This window comes from Crocodylus siamensis, chromosome 4 (genome assembly GCF_052110815.1).
Source record: "Crocodylus siamensis isolate JL-2025a chromosome 4, ASM5211081v1, whole genome shotgun sequence".
In the NCBI taxonomy this organism is placed as follows: Eukaryota; Metazoa; Chordata; order Crocodylia; family Crocodylidae; genus Crocodylus; species Crocodylus siamensis.
In genome coordinates, this window is record NC_143398.1 from 86,768,561 (window position 1) to 86,792,673 (window position 24,113).

At 41.9% G+C, this 24,113-nt stretch overlaps 1 protein-coding gene across 1 annotated transcript in view; it reads right to left on the minus strand.

The window, feature by feature from the left end:
- The window catches only part of UBN2 (ubinuclein 2), an 86,781-nt gene that overhangs the window by 58,031 nt on the left and 4,637 nt on the right, over positions 1 to 24,113 (minus strand). Inside the window, 4 exon segments of the mRNA XM_090042736.1 lie at positions 3,053 to 3,165; positions 5,901 to 6,038; positions 20,176 to 20,277; positions 23,431 to 23,523. Coding sequence (XP_089898862.1) covers positions 3,053 to 3,165; positions 5,901 to 6,038; positions 20,176 to 20,277; positions 23,431 to 23,523 — 446 coding nt within the window.

Sequence of the window (24,113 nt, forward strand, 5' to 3'; positions counted from 1 at the left end):
TGCTGTTCAATACCACTATATTTTAGTGGTAGTGCATATACTATCAAAGTAACATTTAACTTAATGAATAACAAAAAGAGCCAGTAGAGTTGTCATAGTTACAATGAGTCACACTTCTACATTAAATTTCTTCTCAATGATAACCAGTTCTCTTTGCAACTTGGTGTTCATAAACATGGTGCAAGAGAACTTTACTATTGAGAATTTTGAAGTGCAAGATTAGCATTTTTGGCCAATGTAGGGCTGTCCAACTTCTAGGGCTATGCAAAATTGACAGCTGTTTTTTTTCAGGCAGTTTCAGTGCCCAAAACACCAAATCCAAAATCCAAAGTGGAAAGCTCAGTAACATCTCTGAAATGTTTCAGAAAATTTCAGAGCGTTTCAGAGCCGAGTTTGCGGGGAAACAGCAGTATGCTGCTGCCCTGCCGCACAACCTGGCTCTGCAGGGAGCAGAGATCTGCACCAGGGTCTCCTCACCGCTGCTGTCTGCCTTGTGCAGCCCCACATCACCAGGGCAGCACGGGGCAGGCAGCAGCGGTGAGGAGACCCCCAGCGTAGATCTCTGTCCCCTGCGGACCCAGGTCGCATAGCAGGGCAGTGCTAGTCCCTACCACACAACCTGGCTCCACAGGGAGCAGAGATCCAGGGCTGCATGAGGTGGGTAGCAGTGGCAAGGATCTCTGCTCCCTGCAGAACCAGGTCACGCAGCGGGGACCAGCAGACTCGCTCCCCACTCTGCACTGCGACCCAGCATGACAGGGGATCCATGCAGGGGTCTCCTCACCTGCATGGATGGCAGCAGCCCTTCCCCACCCCTGGACAAGCCACACATGGCCCCATCCTGCTCCCCACTGGGGCCCTGCAGCCCCACCTGGCTGGGTAGAGCTGTGTGAAGCTAGCAGCCCGTTCAAAACAGATCCTACATGAATCACTGTCCTCCAAAATGGGCAAGTCTGAAACAGAATTGAAGCACAGCTGTTTCGCACAGCCCTACCAACTTCTGGGCAGCTGGGGCCACCTACCATGTGGGCCACAGACCAAGTGTCCTTCCCCTCCCCAGGGCTTCTCCCCCCCATACTGGTTGCACAGGGCAGGCAGCCCTGCTTCACCTCTCTCATCTGCCCACATAGTTCAGGCAGTATCCCACTCCCATTTCTCCCTCCCTCTCCCCAGCCCCCCAGATGGCCCAGCTCTCCTCGCACAGTGGGCACAGCTGGGAGTTGCTGCATGCACAGATAGAAGAGAGCAGAGACTAGCATCCTCTCAGCTGCATACACAGCACAAGCAACCTAGCTCCCTCCTCCCAGCCATGCAGACTACACTCCCCATGCATCTCCACACAGGTGTCTCAGCTCTCCTGCTGTGTGCGTGCAGCAACCCCCACCCACCTACAGTGCACGCAGGCTTCCTTCTCTGCTGTACCCACTGCTAGGACACTTATAGTTCCATCCTGGCCATGGTGCTGGGAACAACGGAGGGAAGTTGGAAAGTTGAGGGAGGCAGGGCAGAGATGGAAACGGAAGCTGAGCAGGAGCCTGAGGGTTGCATGCTAATGCTTTGCAGACTGCTACCTAGACAGCCCTGGGTTAAATGCATCAAAAAGGAGTGTTTTATAAGTTTCCCCCTTGAAATCTCAAAAAAGGCTTCCTGACATTACCAGCAACAACAGATTTTCAGAACCAATTTCTAGATATTCAGGAATAGAACATTTGTCAGATCATTTTATAGAAATCAATTTAAAGATTTTACTCCCTCCACACTAGTCATAGACCAGAGGTCAGTAACCTTTCACCAATGTGGGGCACAGGTTGTGACCTGGCTGGCACTGCAAGTCACCATTCCACTTTCGCTGCTCCAGGATCAGCGACCCAGTGAGCAGAGGCTACAGTGATATTAGCACACCATTAGCAAAACACGAAACAGAGCAAGTGGGCAAGGAATCAGAGCACTCTTAGTGAAATGTAGACTGCATCAGATCTTCACAGGCTGGATCCAATCCCCTTGCAGGCTGAATCTAGCCCATAGGGTATGCTGTCAACCCCCGCCACACAATCTGATGGCCCAAACTAACATTTTTCTCATTATCCTAAATGTCTGTCACTATCATGTATGTATAAAGTGTTGTTTCTAAATCACAAGCCTCATCACAATGCAACCAACAGCTCACCTGCCATTCTGGGCACAAGCTACAGTGCTTAGCCAGTGGCTATGGCTGTAAGAGAGTTAACACAAGACTCCACACCTTCAGTCAGCAGCTTCCCTGCATGCACAGCAGTATTGCCAACCCCACCATACCAAAGATAAAAAAACCAAGAGACAAACTCTGAAACCCCCCCAAAAAACAAAACAAACAAACAAAAAAAATCAAGCTATTTGGTATGCAAGTCACAAGATACTCCATTCTAGCCCTCTTTCCCCCTGGTTCCTCATGCACATGTCCTGAGCAGCTCCACTGCCTTTTGCGGCCCCTGGCTCAGTGCCGACTTGGTGGGTCTTCCTGACCTCCCCTTCCGCCCAGTCTTCCTGGGACTGTGGCTAGTTCCAGCTCGGTTGGGCCAGAAGAAAAAAAAAAATCCCAAGATTTTGAGAGTTCTATCACAAGATCATGAGTCAGACTTAAATTTTACTTAAACTTATCAAGAGTTTCAATTTTTGTGAGAGTTGGCATTACTGGCACCGTCTCCAGGCTTGCTTCTTTTCCAAGAAAGAAAACAACATCCCTGCTTAAAACCTGCACCCCAGTTTGGGGGAGCTGATTTTGTGGGGGGGGAAAAAAAAAAAAAAAAAAAAGTGTGCCCGTTATAAGATTACACCCTTCTAAAAAACATTACTGCCCTGGCCCTGCAGTATCTCTATTTTGGTGCAATAGACTGGTCTTGGGCCCATCTCATTTCTGTACTGTTCTGATGTATACATTTCAACTGTTTTGCCGAATAAAATTCAACATAAGACTCCCATTAAGAAAGATAAAGGGACATTATTTGCTTCTTGTTGCAGTGAGGTACCCTCTCCTACAACCCACCAGACAAATCTATCCACAGACCAGACTTACCCCAATTGCTTAGGAACTTTCATTTTTCGAGGCTTTTTCTCCTTCTCTGTCCCTTCCTCTTTCCTTTTGCGCTTCTTCATCCCATGGTCCTCTCCTTCTTTTAGCTTGGATACCTAAAGAAAGGACCAAATTGGTGACAGTATTACCATTACTGCTTTGTTTTTAAAGCAATAAGTGATTTGGCTACCTCCTCTGGTAATTCCAACCTAACAACATTAAAAAAAAAAAAAAAAAAAAAAAAAAAAAGGCCAAGAGGCACCCAAGGCACCCTTTATCTTATCAGCTTATCAAAAGCTTAATGTTCCAATTATATTTTCTTGCTTTTTTTTTTTTTTTTTTTTTTAATTTCTCACATCTTCAGAGAAAAAAAACAAAAAAAAACAACACACAGACAAACAATCTTGGACTTCACATTTTTCAGACCAGGACCACGTCCTTGAATGAGTTTAACAGCAAAGAGCACAATGAGTGTCTTGATAGTGATCTTTGTCAGTTCTTTCTTATTAATAAAAAGCAATGCATTTAAAAACATCAAATAGCTAACTAAGTGAAATTGTTCAGTAAGACTCCTGGAGAAACCACATTTGGCTCCATAGATACCATATTTACTCCAATATAAAAGACAACCCCCGCCCCTCCCCCCAATCAGCATAGAAAAAAAAAAGTCCCATATCTTTTATACTTGCACATCAGTAACCCCCACCCATTACATACAGTAGTTACCATTAAACTGCTGCTGAAGCAGTATGTGCTCAGTCACAGAAACCACCTCTGAAGCCGATTAAATGAAAGCCATGCTGACCATGCCTATAACACACATGGCCCACACTGGGCAAACACGAGTGGGAACCTACCACAAGGTTAGGTTAGCGCACACCATCTGAATAAGACATTGAGTCCATTGTGCTTAGTCCTCATTGCCAACTTTTTCAAGTCATTGTGAACCACTACATGAAATACATTTGGACTTCCTTTTTACTCCTACAGCTGACCAGTGCCATTCTTTCCCATTTCCAATGATTCTGGTTTCTTCACCAGCTTTAAAATGCCTGACAAACACTGGCAAACTTCTACGTAGCTGAGGCTCTGTCACTCCTCCTCTCAGAGTTTATCATGTAAACTCTGCAGTATGCCAGTAGTGTGGTCCTACCCTGAATGGAGTGAAGACAGACTAGACAGCCCTGCACCTTACCTACATGTATATTTTTGAGGGGTCCCAGGACTTGATAAGAAAACTCAGTTCCAGTCACAAGTAGGGAGAGGAGAGGGCATGGAAAATGGTATCTGAAGTACACACACACTGATCAGTGCTGGATTGTGGGGCTGTTGTAGGTTCATTGCAGCCCTGCAATGAACTAACAAGCTGCTGATTCACTCTCAGCTCAGTGAACTACATGGTAAATCATAAGTCTTTTGGCTCTGGTTTAATAGAGATAGTACAAACAATGCATGGCCTTTTGGCCAAGATCAAGAGGCTAGGGCTTGAGCCTCAAGATCGCCAAGCCTGGGGTATGCACATAGGATACATGCCATGGATTTGGGGAGTATCCAAAGCCCCACACTGATGGGTCTGGGAGGGAGGATACTTGTTTGGTGGTAGAGCCACACACACACACACACACACACACACTTGACAATTGAGCTCTGCTCAGTGAAATACTGGAACTCTACTTTGGCGCTGCCCAACTATATTTGAAACCTATTTGGTCCTTGAAAGGAAGAAAAAAAATTGTGCATGATAAATAGATACAAAAGTGGTGCTCAGAAGTATGTTTATGGAGTAATTGTGCTGAAGTTTGCAGCAGTCAGCCAGGAGTCAAATCCACAACAGCCTCTGATCCCCTCTACAGTTTCTGCCCTCTGTTCAGCCTCCTCCCCTCACCCTTACTGTCACATGAAGCTCACTTACAGATTGTATTTAAAGAGGAAACAGTCTGCGCAAGTTCTGACAGTAAGTGGGGAGGGAGCAGAAAAACTGCAGGGGGAATTTGGGAACAGAGGGCTACTTGACCCCCACCCACTAGTTTCCCTGCTATAGCAGTGGGAGGGAGGGGGAATTCAAGATAAACACTCTGATAATTAGATTCTACACCTGGAAAGTTATGAATTTATAATGTTTCCATACACAGAATTTAAATTATTGGGGAGTTATCTTATATTCAGGGTCATCTTTTGAGTAAATATGGTATTTAATCATGGGGGAGGTTCCAGAAAACAAGCACAGTTGGAAGTTTTAGGAGGGCCAAAGAACTGCTGAATGTTTCACTGACCTTCATCAGGTATTAAGACTACAATGAGCTGTAAGTCAGCCAGACAGAGTGCAGATAAAAGTGTGTGGAAATTTTTAAATGAAAACAAAAAGTCACTTGTCAGAGTGAAGAGTCAGTTGAAGAAATATATGGGGGGCATTTCAAAGACTATTTTCAACCTTAGGATCAATGTTAAATCATTCAGAATTCAACAAAATGAATTGTTATCTTATGGAATTTTAATCAATTTTTTTTTTTTTTTAAATCTGGAGCTGTTAGTTTCTACAGAAGTAACCCAAGCAAATCTTTGGATACTTCTTTAAAATAGATGGATGAATTTCTGTATCTGAAATATATGCTTGGCCTTGCAATCCTGGACAACCTGTGGAATTCTTAAGCTTTTTATATTAGGGAGCCTTGAAACTTCTTAAACGCTTATATACAAGCCACAAGACTGACTCAGGTAACTGATAATTTCTACTACATACAATCTTGCTTTTTAGTCTCCTCACTTTGATATGTTTTAGGTACCATATCAATCTTTTTCCGACTTAAATCAGGTATAAGCTTCAGAAAGAGAAATTAAAATCACCACTCACTTTAGGTGACCTGTGCTTTTTGTCTTCTACAAAGTCTTCATCCTCTGAATCAGATGCCTGACGGAACTGCAGCGTCCCAGTGTTGATGTAAAACCCTCCATATTTGGTTGTTAGAGATGCAGGAACCAATTCATCATACTAGGCAGGAAATAGAGATTCAGGTGATTAACTGATACCTACCATCTTATAAATATGAAAAAAAAAATCATTTAGTTAAATGAATCTATAAACATGCATCATTCAACATAAACACATTATAAAACTTTCTAGATTATTATACCATACCAATGCTCCTAAAAAGTTACTGCTCCAGGCTGTAGAGCAGTAGATGCAAAGCAACAATCCCTACTTTTGAAATAAGTTAAGCAAACTTCATATTTCAAAAGACTGGGATCACTTCAGTGCTAGTCACATTCTACTTCTAAAGATTGGTGCATGAAGTATACCACTGCCCTCTGTGAGCAGACATGGTCCTTCTAACGCAGTGGTTCTCAACTTTGTTAGACTTTGAGAAGCTCCAGCTTAGTTTTTACCTGTTTTTCTGACTACTGAAAAATAATTGAGCACTTTTGAGTTCTATGCAACCAACAAAGACCACAATGTGTCAGGATGGTTTTCTGACATTATGCAATCCTGTTTCCAATTTCCACATTTATCATGTAAATCATGTTTGCACTCTTAACAGTTCTGGGGTGCTGCACAGTTTTAGAACACCCTTGAAAGGTTCTCAAGGCACCATAGGGTGGTATGGCACCCTAGTTGAGTGCCATTGTTCTAACAATAGTTCATCTAGGTCAATACTCCATCTCTGATGGTGCTTAGCACCAAAAACTTCAGCTGAAAACATGAAAAATTATATTAGTGAAAAATTACAAAAAACTTCCAGTGGGGAGCACAGGATATTTGTTCCCAGTTCTATCCATTACTGGGTGAATTCCGCTCTGCTGTATGAAGCTTTAATAATCCTTATAAAACAGAATAGTCAATTAAAAAAAATCCTACCAAAAACCCCAGAACTTGGTATCAATGCATTTTAGCCATGGACTTCACAGGTTCAGCATAAACAGCAAACGAGTATTGCAAGTATATTGGATTTCACTTTAAGTGCATTTAAAAAAAAAGAAAAAAAGAAAAGCAACTCATTTGCATTAAGGCATTCATTATTTCTGCCCTGAACCTCTCAACTCTAAGTAGTTCCTCTTTTTCCTTAAAACACTTTTATTAATGTCTCTAGACTTCTTCTAACACTGCTTTTCTAGAATGAACATCATATTACAAGTGAAAGGTTCCATCAATGTCTACAGTTCTACAAGATTCAGTTTTACAGTACTTTCAGTTCCATTCTCTCATATTTCAGTTATGTGCAGTCTTTGGGTTTTTTTAAGCCTCTGGTAGACCCATAACATTTGTGTCATTGACATGTTCACAAAAACACTACGGTCTTTCCCATCTACTTTAGAATGCAGCAGTATGTACAAATAGTTTGTACTATTCCTTCCAACGTGTTTTACTTTGCAAACAAACACTTAGCTGCTGCTTGCCTATGCACTATACATTCAACTAGCTTCCCTCCTTTGGAGTTCCTTAGTCTCCTTCTGTTGAAAAAGAGATGACTAAGATAATAGTGAGCTGTATTTGCAGGTGACTTAACTTCACTTCTAGCTCATTCACATGTCTAATACCACATGATACCAATCCAGGATTAGTCTTTTTTCAAATGCTGAAAAAAAAAATAAATAAGAAGATTAACCTCTACTGTCACAGAAAAAAAAAACTAGACAGAAAACCGTGTTCCACTTCTTACTTATGACCGCTACTGTCTAGCCCCCCACAACAAGCTAGGGTAGGGTTGTCAAACATTTGCCCTGCAGAGCTGCCCAGTCATGCCCCACAGGCTACCGGAAGTTGGGGGTCACTGTAGAGAACGCAATTTGCATCAAGCCAAGCTGTGTGCCCAATGCCAGAGCTGAAGTTACCGTCATTACTTGCCCCAGGACAGAGCCAGAGTTGCTACTGACATAGTTTCCAGGTTGGATCCAGTCGACAAGGAGCCCCATGGTCCAAATCTGGCCTCAGGAGCCACGTATGTTAGACACCCCCTGAGCCTGGGGATTCCCAGGACCTGCACAGCAGGGGGCAGGGAAGGCAACTGGCTCCAGTGCATGGGGCTTCCCTCCCGCAGCATGCAAGTGTGGGGGCTGCATGTGCACAGCAGGGAGCACCAGCAATAGAGGCAGCTAGGCTGCACTCTTCACTACAAATGTAGTGCTGGCTGGAGCTGTGCGCTACTATGTGGCAGCACCTGCACTAAGTACCAGTGCCCTGAGGGCCCCAGCCTGCTGCTGCCACCACTGCCTGCCAGGGCTGTGCACTGCTCCCCCTCCCCCCACACTCACCCTGTGCATCCGAGCTCTGTGCCCAGGGGGACAGTGGCAGAAACTGTGTTAGCTGGGCTGGGAGTAAGGTGCAAGAGGGTATGTTGGCTGGGGTGGGAGAGGCAGTATATGTGGGCACCTCAGTCCCACCCTCATAGGCAGAAGGGCCGGGCAGGGGTACAGTTAGTTGGCAGGGTTCCATGGTCCAGATTCAAGTACCCATCAGGCTAAATATGGCCTCCAGGCCATATTTTGCCAGTCCCTGGTTGACACTGATTTACACTAATATTTAAAGACATGCACTATTAGTCTAACCATAATCAATTTCTTGTACATACTTTATTGGCAACAAGTCTTTAGGAAGCTTTTGGACATGGAGAAAGTAGCAGCCTTCTATTCATGAAGAGTAATGCTACCTTAAGAAGTATCATGAAAGAAACACTTGTAAAAGAACTAAGAGAAGGACCCTGAAGCTGGGATCAGTGACATGGTGGAAGGATACCACACAATAAGTGGAGAACCTGAAGTGTGATACAGCTCAGGGAAGAGAACTGGAGAAGTTCAAAGAGGTAAGGTACAAGCTTAGATAAGAAATACAGTTCTTTATATAGATACAGAAGGATTGCAAGTTTGTGCAACTATAAGACCAGAGGGGTGTTTATAATAACTAGGAGAGAAAGTTACAAGAAACAGAAAGGACTAGACAACAAAGAAATGACTAAGATGTACCTTCTCTATTTTGAAAAAAGGGGAAGATTTGAATGACTTGGGAGGTGCAAAGCACAGAAGAGGGAAAAGTGAAAGATGATCGTTAATTTTTAAGGCTACACAATATGAAGGCTGGTAGCATTGTTGTACAAAACACAGAATTAAAAAGGAAGAAAAAGCTTTTTCAGGGTGAGGGGAAGGGTTGGGAGAAGAATCTTACTTTGGCTATAAATCGCAGCTTGAGCTAACATACATGAAGAAATGATGAAGACAGACCAAAATCTGCGAGTAAAACAGATTAGGGGACAAGTCAAAAACGTGAATCACTGGCATAGATAGATAGTGAGCAAAAGCATGAGGGCCAATGAGATGACCCAAAGAAGGGAACAAAGAGCCATATATGAACATCACTCAAAAGTGACTCAGAAGGAAGGAACAACCTGAGGTACAGGGCAAGGTGGGGGTAAGATGTCAACTAGAAGGGTATGATTAATAGTGTCAAAAGCAATAGAAAACAATAGAAGGACGAGCATGAATTAGAGACCGATCTGATGAGGAAGAAGTAATTAGAACTTCATTGACAGCCATTTCAGTGGACTAGAAGGGGCAGAAGCTGGACTGCAGTGAATCCAGTAACAAGTTAGGAAACAGAACCTGTGACAGTTATTGTAAACTATTCCATCTGATAATATCAGAAGCAAAAGGAATACCCAAGAGTGAACAGACTGGAGAAAAATACCTAGTTAAAGAAGGGCAAGACAAAATGCATAAGAAACCAGAAGGGGAAGCAACCCCTGGGACATGCTAAGGTCAAATGAAAGATCTTGAAAGTAAGAAGGCAGGAGCTTCTTACTTAAGGTGTTAGATGGAGACAAAAAGAGGAAGAAAGAGCTAGCAGTAAGTGTTGTCATTCCTTTTAAAAATCAGCAATGTCTAAGTAAGAAGGTACAGAGGGAACTTCAAGTGGAGAAGCATATTTGACATTCATCCTATACTCTGGGATGGTTTCAATATGTACATGGAGATAAAAAAAAAGAAAGAAATGAAAATGCAGTGAACTGTCTTTTTTAGTGAAGGTTTAGTTTTCTTCCCAGAAGAGGAGATGGTGAGTGCCATAATGCTAAAGCTGAAATGAAAAAGGTTCAGAAGGATCAGGACAAGGACAAGCTGTAGGGAAACAGGGGTTGGTCAGAATAAGAGGCAATGAGCAAGGAGCTGGTAAAAGAGGAGAAAGCAGAAGCAGAAGCACCTTTGCTGAAGCTTGGGGAAAAAAACCCCCAAAAACACACACATGAAAAGACTAGTAAAGAAGTATAAAAGGCAGAAACTATGCTGCAGATAATTAGTATGATCTGCATGGTGGCTACATGGAAGAGATCCATATAAACAGCAGTCAAATAAAAAGGTAGGTTAAAAAGGAGTTAACTTAAAATGCATAAAATTAAAGGAGCATTATATAAAGTACTGAGCAGTTAAATGAGCAATTAAAGAGTGGCAAGCAAGGTCAATAAAATACAGAAGAAGTGCCAAAGATACCAACTGAAGTTTCAATAGGCTCTGTGGAGATTTTATCAAGGCACTTTCTGAAAGCCTTGATAAATCTTCCCAGTACTCCCCCCACACACAGTTTTGTTAACATGAAAAGAAGAAGAGCAGGCAGCCCACCCTTGCCCTGCATGTTAATTCAGGGGGCACATGCCCCCCCCCCCCCCAATGCCTTCCCCAGGGTGCATGCAGTGGCAGTAGCCACTCCTCCTACCTACAAGCCACCCATGGCTCCATCCCACACCCTGCCCGGGCAGTACCTGCCCCTACCGCATTCCCGGTGTCACCGTGGGGGTCTTTATCTGCGCTCCTTTCTTCCCCTGCCAGAGCCTTACCAGCCAGATGCTGTTCTCCAAACTGCCAGGCTGTGCTCCCGGCTGCGCGCATGCTTGACTGCACATGGCATTTAAAGTCAGTGACATTACTGGCTACAGGGGCCAAAAAAAGCCAATTACTGGTAATGTCAGTTTTCCTTTTATTGGTGCCGATCCAGTATGGACCGATATATCAGTGCACCTCTAATGAGAAGTGATCTGTAAAGCCCAGTATTGCACCTAATGCTTTTTTTTTTTTTTAAAAGAAAATATATTATATAAAACCACCCCCGCAAAAAACTGTCCTTTGCTGTTCCAGTAAAAGCGACCAATTTTAACGTGATTGTATAAAATTGCTAAGAGTTACACAAATTCATTCTGAAGCTGCTTCAAAAAAAGACTCTTGGATGAATAGCATCTGAATCTGGTGGAGTTGCAGCCCTTCAAATTATCAAAATGAATACCCAACATGGTACCTAATCATTATTACCAATAAATCACAAGATGATAGCAAGTCTTTCCTCCCTTAACATCCTCTACAGTGAAGACTACTCTAGAAGTCATTTAACTTTTTTTTTTTTTTTTTTTTGCAGTGCTCCAATTCTCATTTGCTCCCAGGCTAGGGATAAAAATTCTTATCACAGAACCACAGTCAGCTAAGACCTCAAATATGGTCGTCTGATATGAAAGAGTGGTGCGTCTCATTTTGGGCTGCAAGCTCGCACGCAGAATTAAAAATACAATTATTTATGACAGCTCATCACACTGTTCATTTTGGACCACTGTGCTGGAGCTCCTTACTCTGTTCATCTAATTTTTCTTGACTTAAATTTTTGTCTCTAAGTAAATGAACCACCACAGCTCCATTCTGAATTCTTGCATTAGTAAGCCATACATAAAATATCCATTTAGTTTTGAAATCTCAGTCTGATCACTAGTAGCATTAGTTAGTTAGTCCTCCACTAACACTGTAGGCTATCATATCTGACTACTGTGTAGATTAAAACCTTCACTAAAAATAGAAAGAAAATTGTTTCTATGCCATCAGATTTACATTGGGCTACTTGCTCACATAACTATTAAATATCAAAAGTAGGTTTGCTAAGTATTCATACATGTATTCAGCTGTTTTCTTTTATTTTCATTTGTTGTGGACAATTCACATTCTTCCACAGAAGCTCTACAGGACAAGTACATATCCTCTAAAAAAAAAAAAAAAAAAAAAAAAAAAAAAAAAAAAAAAAAAAAAAAAAAAAAAAAAAAAAAAAAAAAAAAAAAAAAGAATCCTGAAAGGGAGAAGGACCTAACAGCTAAAAGACTTTAAAATGTGCATGTGTAGTCATTTGTTGCAACTCTGATATTTAGGACAATTTTGCAGATAACCATTGATAGAGGTTTACAAAAAAAAAAAAAAAAATTCAAATTTTTCTCAATACTAAACTAGCAAGTATTTTGTCTGTAGAATCACAGAAAAAAAGTGTTTAAGTTCAAGTTGCTTAAGACTATTTTTTGTACCACATGCTTTAAATATTATTTCACTAAGCCAAATACCATCTCCTGTCAATCCAGCCTTTTTGCTTAAAAACATAAAACCTAATTGGTGATCATAGAAAATGAAGATTGGAAGGGACCTCAGGAGGCCTCTAGTCCAACCCCCTGCCCAAAGCAGATCCAGTTGGGGATGGTTCATCCCAGCCAAGGCTTCATCTAGCCAGGTCTTAAAAACCTTCATGAATGTAGAGTCCACAACCTCTCTGGGCAACCAGTTCCAGTGCTTTACCACCCTCCTAGTGAGAAAGTTCTTCCTAACATCTAATCTAAGCTGCCCTTACTGCAACTTGAGAGTATTGCTTCTTGTTCCATCATCTGCTACCACGCGGAACAGTCTCACACTCCATCTTTGGAACCCCGCTTCAGGTAGTTGAAGGCTGCTATCAAATCCCAACCCCCTCAGTCTTCTCTTCTGCAGGCTAAATAAGCCCAGTTCCCTCAGCCTCTCCTCAGAAGTCTTCCCCAGCCCCCATACCATTTTCCATTTTTGCTGCCCTCTGCTAGACTCCCTCCAATTTGTACACATACTTTCTGTACTGGGGGCCCCAAAACTGAACACAGTACTCCAGATGTGGCCTTACCAGTGCTGAATTGAGGGGAATAATAATCACTTCCCTTAACCTGTTAGCAACACTCCAACCAATGCATCCCAGTATGTCATTAGCCCTACTTGGAATACATTGTTGCCAAGAGGCCTATGCATTTCAATGTATTTTTATTTTTAAAGCATAACCAAATCCATGCGTACAGTTTCTAATACATAGATATGCTTAAAATGATGCATTTAGGCTTAATCTCAACATTAAGTTATCTGGCCTTCATGGCAGCCATTAAGGCCTCAAAGTACTTCAGGTCATAACTAATTTTAAGCACTTGAATTGTCACACTGATATGAACAGGAGTGCATAACATACTTCATAGTAGGAATATCTACTTTTCCATATCTAAGCCTAAATTTGCAGTTTTAGGGCCAAAACCATTTTTTTTGTTGCACCATGAAGAAACCAGATTATGTTTTTGTAGCTCCAGCATGTGTTCAAGCTGCAATGCATTTCACCACAAAGTTTATTTAGGCCTTATTTAGACAAATACAATTATTGCTGCATTTCTGGCAGAAAGAACTGCATTTGAATGATTTGTCTGGGGGCTGCACAGTGTGAACTTTGTTCTCCATTTTAAACAACATCAGGTCTGTCCAACTTGTAAGCTCCCAGGGGTCACATCAGGAGGAGCTGCACACCACCTATGAAACTATGAAACTGCACAGGCCACACCAGGCATGTGACAGACCGCATAAACACTCCCCCTTCCAATTCTACATGGGTGCCACCCTCTGCTGATGCACTGCACAGGCACATCTCCTGCCTCCCTACCATTTTGAGGAAGACATATCGTGTGTCAACAACTTATTCAGAAGTCCCCTCTGTAGATTAACACTTGGGAAACAGGCAATCTTGAAGCTTGTCTGCTTGAGAGTTTGCGAGAGATCTTGTACAAGTATAAAATTCAGCTCACAAGTATAAAACAACATTGTGCTGTAATATCTGGTGGTGGGCAGGTAGCACAGATATAGGTAACCAAGAGCAAAAGCTACTGCTAAGTAGCTTTTCTCTGTTGAGATTCTCTGCACAGTCTCACTTGCAAATTAGCATGAATGCTATAATCAGAAGAACAGCGGGACAGAACCTCTTGCATTTGAATTTTGCCGAGATACTCAGGATCAAAAAAACTCAAAAATCACCCAATTTGGTGTCAGGTAGGAATATTTTCCCCTCATCAGATTTGCAAGGGCCATTTGGGGTATTCCCTGCCCCGCCCCACCCCTGCTGTAGCATGGGACATGGTCCATTTTCTAGGATCACCTGAGCATATTTTACTTAACTTCCCACTTACTGTAGGGACTCATATGGGCCTTGAGGGCAGATGAGGAGCAGGTAAGGCAGACAAGCAAGACTAAGGTTTAAAACTTAAGATGTAGAAGGGACTCTAGGTTTGTACAGAACTCAGATGATGAAACAAGTCTTTTACCAGTAGTCCAGATAGTAAAACTTTTACAGTGTTGTTATTTATAGCTTTGGATCATGTAGTACAGGGAACACTATAAGATGTCTGAACACTCCCAAAGCAGGGGCACACCATATTAATTAAGAAAGTTATCCTGCACAGTAGAAGGTGGCCTGCCTCTATGTTGGGATGCTAGTACCAATGTTACAGTGAAACTATTCAATATAAAACGTTAACTCACTGACTTGGTTTTTCTTTTGATCCTGGGTATCAGTGAAAGCAAAAAGAGATATCCGTTTCAGTTCCTTTTGCTAGTGTGCTCCTGTGCAATCACTGTCATACGGCATTTTGTTTGAAACAAGAAGCATCTATTACCAGTTAAATCACACCTCAGATCATATACCAACACCACTGCTCTCACTGACCACTTGATCCCAAAGCCTCCTGTTAAGGAAGTCTGTTTTCACATTTGCTGCCCCCATGAAAGGAAAAGCTACAGAGTGGATTTAGTTTTGGATACAGGAACCAGAAGCTCTCATCTGGCCCTAAGACTGGTTGCTGATATGGAACATGGCTGTGGTGCTCTCTGAAGCACACTGTACTGCACAACGAAGCAGGGATAAATGAAAGTCTTTGAAAGTCCACTAAACTTCCCTAAGCCCCAAAAAGCCGGTATGGAGATTAGCCTCTCAGGCTACATAGAAGTCTTAGTCACATGTACCCCAGCCAAAATTGGATACACTGGTGGTTACGGTACACATGTATAGTACGGCAAGCCAAGGACACCTCTCCAGAAGTGTGGTAATTTTATGCATGTTACAGCAACACCTGTTCCCACCAATGAAGCAGCCAGAATTTTCAAGGAGACCAAGTCTCCTTGAAAAGCTAGATACATACACTTAGTATTACAAGTAGTACAAGGCCATCATGTTCAGACAAGAAAGCAGTACAAAAAAGGGTGATGAAGCCTTTAGGTCTAGGAGCGTTAAGAAAATGTACATGCTCTCTATCAGTTATTGCATGAGGTATCAGAAGGCTTACTAGAAAAAACAAAAAACAAAAACAAACAAACAAACAAACAAAAAAAAAAACACAACTTTTTTTTGGGGGGTGGGAGGGAAGTGGGGAGAAAGGCTCCAGCACAGGTAGTACTTAAGACTGTGCAGGCTGAAGTGTGGGTGTCTCAGCTGTTCAGCAATCCTCAAAACTGGAAAAGAAATGTGTATGTATTGGAGTGCTGAAAGTAGAGCTTACTGTCTAGTTAGAGGACCAGCTCATTCAGGTACTGGTAGACAAAGATATCCTGGGGATCCAAGTTGTGCAGCAGCCACCACAAGACACTTAGTGGAGACTTGGCATCATGCACACGCCGAAAATTGTACTGTCCTTCATCCACAACTCTCAGGTACTGTGTGCATGTTGATTTCCACATAAAAGCAAGCATCTCTAGTAAATGAGAACATGCTTTCTCCCCCCCAGATAGTACCATGCAGGGCAGGTGTGCGCAATTATTTGGGCCCAAGGGCCACATGGGGAGTTTTGAAGAGCAGTCACAGACTGAGTCAGGAACCCCATCCCCCTTTCCCCAAGAACTCACCAAAACTCCCTATGGGGTGGCAGGCAGGTAGACAGCAGTGTTCAGGAGTGGGCAGGGGCAGGGAGGCTGGGAGCAAGGGTGAAATCACAGGGCCAGGTAGCAGAGCAGTGACAGCTCCCTACATAACCCTACCGGGGTGGGGGCAGCATGCCTGGGCATTAGACCCCAGAAGCCTGCAGTGGGTAGGTGGGGGGGAGTCTATGCAGCAGAGCTCATCCAGCAGTTGCTGCTCTGCTCCTTCCCACCCTGCTACCTGACATGCTAGGACAGGAGCTGCCTGGCTGAAGCTGCTTGCCCACCCACCTGTAATGGCATAGTGCACCATGGCACGGGCAGCTTCCAGATGGCCGTTTCTGGTGCAGCTGCAGCCAGGTACTGCTCTATGCCCCCTGCCTCCAGCAGTGGCTCCTGCTTCACATCTTGCCCTGCTGGGCATTCCTCGTGGGCAAATTGGAACTCCAGCTTCAGCTCTAGGAGCTGGAGCCAGAGCCCCATACGCTAGGGCAGAAGCTATCCAGCTAAAGCTGCTCACCTGGAGTGGTGTGGCACAGCAAGAGTAAAAAGCAGGAATAGGAGCAGCCACTGGAGGCAGGGGGAGAAGAGGGCATGGCACAGAACAGCACTTGGCTACAGCAACACTAGGAACAGCCTACCAGAAGCTGCATGCACTAGTTGGGGTCAGGTTGTGGGCACTGGCTTAGCCCCAGGCCAAGAGCTGTAGGGACAGCCAGTCACCTGGTGGGCCAAATCCAGCCTGTGGGCCATATCTTGCCTACTTCTGATGTAGGGCAAGCATCCTCAACTTCAGCATTTATGCAGCTGTTGAGCTTTCTGCTTGGTGCAGGGGGCTGGACCTGATGATCTTCCAACGTCCCTTGCGGCCTTACAATCTATGAGGTCCAAGGGGCTCCGCCCACGCAGTCTCTGCTGTTGGAAATCAGATTTTATTTCTATTCTCTCCTATGATTCCTGCAGAAACTTCTATTGCTTCTTTCTAGAAAAGGGAATCCCTTCTTCCAGAGGGAGACTCTCACAGATAGGGTTTTTGAAAAGGCAACCAGCTGAGGGAAAGTATCTACATTTGGAACTGTATGAAATACATAAACAGAAGTACTTATACTTCAGGCAAAGAATAATGAAGGGAGGACCGGAATCCCATGAGTAGCTATCACCTAGAACACAAAATTACCATTTGATGACTAATCCTGAGACTTCCTGAATCTTGTTTTTTGTACTACTGTTTGACAGTAGCAGATATAGAAAATGGTACATTATTTTTGGGGCTGTACCCCTGGGTGTTGTCAGGGAGTCTGTTGTTGGAGGTGATGCAAGTAGGAAAACTTCCTCAGAATTCAGGAGGAAGATGTCTTTTTGGCACCTAATGTTCTTATGCCATGGATACCACAATGGCATTTGCTAAAAGGTGTTGCAACAGTAATGTGTCTTTCAGCTGATGCAGGAATCACCTTACAGGCGGTTTTGGATACACATGGGGAATAGAGAAGACGACTGCTCTGCCCGATTTGAGATGGCTAGAGCCAATACAGCCAGCTTCTCAAAATACAGCTGATACAGGCTACTGATGCAAACAAACAAGTGTTCAACATCAAAATCGCCTTTTGCAGCTGGACAACATTTGCCAGTCTTCCTCAAAGTTTCTGAAACTGGTCTTAGTCAAAGAAATAGTACTCCTCTGATTTTCTGGTAAGGTGCCACTTTTATGTTCCTAGGAAGGGGCATTACACTTCCCTTTCTTTCCTTGAAAGAAATTTCCTCTCGATTCTTCAAATAAGATTGGCCTACAGGTATGAAAGGATTTGGTGCAAGCAACACTGGCATCAATATTGCTAGAGTTAATCTTATTGCCTCAAGCAGGTTTCATGAAATCCCATATGCTCAACTACATGAGGAGGCAAGAGAGTCTCAGCCTTGAGTTAGGATCTTCCAAGTTAATCACTGAAGATGTCAAAAGGTACTGAGAACTGTTCAAGTTCAAGACTGGAAAGTACAGACATCAGATAAAAAGGCATGATGGAGGATGGCTAGCAGTCTTGAAAGGTGGATCCCCACTTGAGCATACTGCAGTTTGAAATTACAAGGAGTTCACGTAAGCTGGTGCTGAGATGTCCGACTCTGGAGAAGTGTGGATAATAAGCAAGAATGGAGTCTTTGAGCCCTAGTGAGTAAGAGTATGAAGGGAGAGAGACATGGCACTTTCCTTAGCTTATGCTTCCCCTTGTGAAGACGTGCTTCTCCTTTCTTCTGACTCCAAGAAGAACTGCAATACTGACACAGAACCACTGGAGGGCAGATTTGGAGGAGTCAATGCAAAGGACAATGGTGCTAAAACAGGGACTTTCTGGATCAACATCAAGACCTGAACAGGCAATTCTGTTTTTAAAATTTAGTTGGCACTGACAGTGCCAGGCAATGGATCTGCTCCCACAGTATAAAAGCAGAAGACTTTAAGTTATAACCCATGGTGGAAGTCTGCGCCAAGACCAAAGCAGTAAAAATGCATCCCAAGTTCTATGTAAAAAGACCTCAATAAGCACTGAAGTATCAAGAGGTAGGCACTGAGAAGTCAGAAAAGCCTGAAGCCTTAGAAAAGCAAAGAAGTAAAGTCAAACCATTTACTGGGTTAGAATAGGTCTCACTTGAACATAAAAAAAACAAAATTTGAGCTCTGGACTACAGCCAAAAATCACCAGGCAAGACACCGCTTGAAAGCCTTTTACAGGACCGGGCCTGACATGGTCCAATGGTGGGCCATCAGCTCCTGTAACACCAGAAGGCCGTCTATACTTACTGTCCTGGGATATACCTCTAGCTATTTCAACGAAAGTCAGAAGCCAGACCAAATCAAAAGTCTAACCTGAGAGCATGCAGACAACATCAATCGGCTGTCAGTGATAGTAAAGGAACTAAAACTACTTTACACATGGTAAACCATAACGAACACCTTTTGTGCAAGACCCCTTCACACCCAGCAACTGGAATCTGCTATTGGAGGTACTTCTATAGCTCTATACCAGTAGCAACATATAAACCCTTAAACAACTGTTGTACTACAGTTCCTTTTTAGTACTATTGTTATTGAAAAACCCAGACCTAGTTTCTCTAATTAAGACATTAACTAATACTATACTGAGACTCAGCATGGTGTATGCCAACCAGTGCACATCTCTAGTATTTTTTTTCCTCCTTCTCATTGCTAATTTGTTAAAGTTCTTTGCCCTGTATCCATGTAGACCTACTGACCACCTCTTCCTTCATATATGAGCTCAGTGTTCCTCTGCCTGACATCACACAGCTTTCCTCCTTTATAGTTTATACCTTTAGGTAAAAGCCTAATATTTTTTACTTAGCTGAACAGCACTTTTACTTTTTCCATATAACTGGATAGTATGATCTCTTACAACCCATTTGCCTCTTTAATATCACTAATGCTCTGCAACTTAATCCTTCTGACATACTTAAAAAGAATTTCCTGATATTAGTGATCTGACAAACAGCTCTTCATACACCACTCAAGCTCTTCAAAATTTCCATACTGAATTTAGCCTGCTTCTAGTTAATACTTTTTCTTATTTATTTCAATTGGGCAAGATTGCCAGGTTTCAGAAGAATATCTACTTAGGTTAAAGAATTCACTTAAAAAGAAAGTAAGGTTTAACATCTTGGTTTATCTCCTATACTTTTTGGGTATGCACTTCTGTAAGTATATGTTTAAAAGATAATGATAATGAAGCAGTTATTCTGAGGGTAGGAGAACTTCAAAATTTCTTGGCAGTAGGGAACACCGACACTATCATTTTGCCAGTACCAGACTCAGTCAAACAGCCTTTGAAATGTCACTGTCCAAGATGAGTGAAGTAGGACAAAATAAACAAGTGACATTAATAAAAAGTCATTGGTTTAAAAACTGCAGTTTTAATAATTAAATTTTCCCTTGTTATTGCCCCATAAGATATGCACTGTAAATTGACAGTACCTTTGATCTTCTGATGCACCATGATGCCTGCAAATAACTATAAAAATTAACATAAGAGTTTCTTGGAGGCATTTGTTTAGAATTATACCATTTATACAATAGATAGCACAAAATATCTTTCCCACATCTTCCTTAGAAATAAGATCTGTTGCATGTTCTGTTATGGCTTAAAATCAGATTTACTCACAGCTTCAGAATTATCAATGAAAGGGTCTGTTTCATCATAGCCATAGCCTATATCAATCAGATCCTGCAGGCGATCCTTCCGATGCTTGTGAGACTTCCCACCCTGCAAAGAAAACAATAGCGTTAAGATGACTTGAGAATCACATTGTGCAAGCGACAAATTCTATTAAACAGAACAAACATTCTAAATGGGTGGACTACTCAGGAGTCAGGTAGTGAGATGGAGGCTTTCACTTTGTGGATACTCACTTAAAGCTCTCCTAGACAGATAAAAAAACAAAAACAAAAACCAAAAACAAACAAACAACTTAAAATATTAGTACCAAACAGCTATATTTCGACTAGCACAAAATGAATTCATAATATGCTACTATTCTGTACAGTACAGCAATATCCACACGAGAAATTAAAAGACCGCATTTGTTAGCACCTTTGTTTCCCGTCTCCACAGTGACCCAGAACCAGATGGACCACAGGAAATCTCTTCTCTCATTTGGAAGGGATTCCTCTACCTCAGATTTCTTCTAATATGTAATAAGTAGTGATAATGGGGGTCTGGGGACTGGAAAGATTTGGGGAAGTCTTCCCCAACTTGTATTTTACTCGACTACTCTAAAAGTAGAGAGCAAAACAATTTCCGAGTTAACTCGCACCAAATATTTAAAATTTCCTTTTTTCTTGCAAATACCTAAAGACAAAAGAACTAATGTGTAGAATACCTATATACCCCAGACCAACATATGACAAGTTCTAGAAAGACTGTGTTTGTTCAATTAACAGAGAAACTAGTTTTAACAGTTAAAACAGAAGAAGGACCAAGTCAATTATAAACCAGTCAGTCTAATTTTAAGTGAGAAAGATTCTAAAATCAATTAGTAACCATCTAGAAGGTAGCTAGACAGTAAGAAACAATCAGCATGGATTTGTCAAAAACAAATTACATCACAACAATCTAATTTCCTTCTTTGACAGGATAACCAGTCTAGAGCTGTAAGGACACAATAGATGTGATCCATCTTGACTTCAGTAAGAGTTTTGACATGACATCCTCATAAGCAGATTAGGAAAATACAGTCTAAAGGAAATTACTAAGGTAGATACACAACTGGCTGAGAAACCATGGAGCAAATATCAGCTATCTGCTGTTGACCTGGGAAGGCATAGCAAGTGAGGGTCCATAAAACCCTGATCTGGTACCATTTAGAGTTTTCATTAAAGAGTTGGATGATGGAAGAAATGCCACTTAAAATCTGCAAGTGATACCATGCTGAGGGGGCCTGCATATACTCTGAAGGACAAAATTCAAAGTGTTCTTGATAGATTTGAAAAAGAGATTGAAACCTACAAGCTGAAGTTATTCTGAATATAGACATGTGCAAGCCACCAGCCCTTAGGAAAAAAAAAATCATATCTATAAATACAAAATGGAGAACAAGTGGCTATACTGTTGCTTAACAAGAAAGAATCTGGAGATTACACTGTATCACAATATATGTGGATACATGTTAATTGCATGATGCCTATTTTTGCAATAGAAAGTGTTATATTCCTGTTAATGTCCCAGAATATCATATGCAAGATAAGACATAATTGTTCTATTCCATTTGGTATTGGCAAGTCCTCACCTGGAGTATTGTGTCCAGCTTTGGGTACTTTGCTTTAAGAAACAGGTAGACAAAGTGGAGATCCAGAAAAGAGAAACAAGAGTAAAGGGCTTAAAAACCATGGTCTCTGATGAAAGACTGAAGGATCTGGGTCTGTTTACAGACAAAAAGATGAGACAGGGAAGAAGGAAGATAGCTACCTTCAAACACAGAAGCAATTTTTATGAAAAAGGAGACTGACTGACTGTTCTATATGTTCTTTCGGGACAAATGTTTTAATCACTATATAATATAAAGTGGCAAAACACCATCTCCACCTTTAGCTATATCTCGGAAAGAGTAAACCCCGATTAGTCAGGCATCTATACTAATGATGCTGGCCTCTGGTCAAAGGGCCATGTGCAGCCCTGCCTTAAGTATCTAAGCTTCAGAAAGGAGCAGAGTTCAGACACGCCTGTGCTCAGCATTTCCTATTAGCCAGCTCTAGGCAGCTCCTTTTTTAAACATACAAATTTAAGGGAATTACCCTTGAGGGGTACCTAAGTTTCTTATTTAGGTAAGAGGAAAAATTAAGTGCTTAAATCAGTTCCACTGGATCATCCTGCTGGCACCAGGTGCCTAATCTACAGATATTGTCATGTTTAAAGTTGAACCCATTTTATGGCTTTTGTCCTAAATCTCTACAAACCAGAAAATACTTCATTCAAATTCTCTGAACAGCAACAAAAAAAAAAAATCCTACTTCACTGTTAGTTAACATAACACTTTTTAAAAACAATGTGGCAAGTTCATAAGGAAACTAGTTACCCTCATCAAATCATACAGTTTTTCTTGTGGCAGCTACATGTCAAAAAGCATTACATGGCTTACATTTCTAAAATACCTTCCTACAGAAATGTCCCAAAACAAATATTCATGCAGCAAGATACAGTCATATATGGGGCTAAGTGAGACAGCCATTTGACAAGACAAAATACTACTACACAACAGTTAAAACAATAATTCAAGAAACAAGCTTCAAAGAAAAATCTTAGGAGTAGTAATTTCAGATCAAAGAGTACTAAGTTTAATTCATTCAAAAAAATGTCACTTTTTCCTTTTTACACACACAGTAGCTGGGTGACAACAGACATTACCTAATGACACAAGAAGTGGTTACTTGGGCTAGAAGCACAGGAGGGGGTGGGGGAAAAAGACTTTTACCATGTGGCTTCTAGAAAGAAAGGAAGAAAAACTACTGGATTTAAAAATGAGCAGTTGTACAGAAGTAGAGGGAAAATGGGCCACCACCACTTCCTTGTGATACTGTCTCCTCCCAGTACGGACTAGCAGGAATCCATTTTCCCTTGTGGGATCTATCATGACTTCTGAACTACAGGCACAGCCGTTTAGGAAACCCATTCAATAGTATATACACAAGCAAACATTCAGTAATAAGTCACATTCTTTTAAAACAACAGAGCCTTAGTAGACAAAAAAGTGTCTCCATTACAAACTTAGCAAATGAAATAACCCCATTGATGTACATAGAGAAATAGAGTTGTGAATTCATAGTAGCAACCCCACATCTAGGAAAAACTGAGCCCCTATTATTTAACATCAGTAAATACTATTAAATATTTGTAATATAGTAGCTCTATGAACACACTCACATATTTCGCCTCAAACTTCTTGGCCAGCATTTCCACCTCATGCCGTTCACGCTGTTCATCATTAAACGGATCTTCTGAGTGGGCAGATTTTCTCTATGAGGAAAAAAAAAAGATGGGAATTTCATTCATTACATTACAAAGGAAAACCTATATCGAACAGTTATGATTAAATGAGAACTTGCTTTAACACCAATAAATCACACTCTGGTGGCAACTGCTTCATTTAACCTACAGAAAACTTTTCTACTTCCAAAAGCTATTAAATACAGCATGATGTGTTTAGAATACCACTCTAAGCTACAATTGCCCTTTCTACTCCCTTCAGTTCATCTCTCTTTCTCTGACAATTAATGTCAGCAGACTCCAATGTATTCTACAAGTATCTTATTTGGAAAACTTCAGCATTTGGGAGAGCTGGGACAGGAACTACCCATTTCTTTCAGACAGTGAGGAATTACAGCACATGTTATCCAAGTCTGCTATTGTGGCAACCACAGGGCTATTGCAAACTAGAAATTATCATCTCACAACGTGAATAAGTAGGAGAGGAAAGAGATGCGTGTTCGCACACATTTGGGAAGAGGGCCTTGGTGGCTCCCACCTCCCTCCAAACTGAAGTCAACTATGGCCAAATATAAGAAAACTGATAAAAACATACCAGAATAAATGCAAGTTATTTGGGA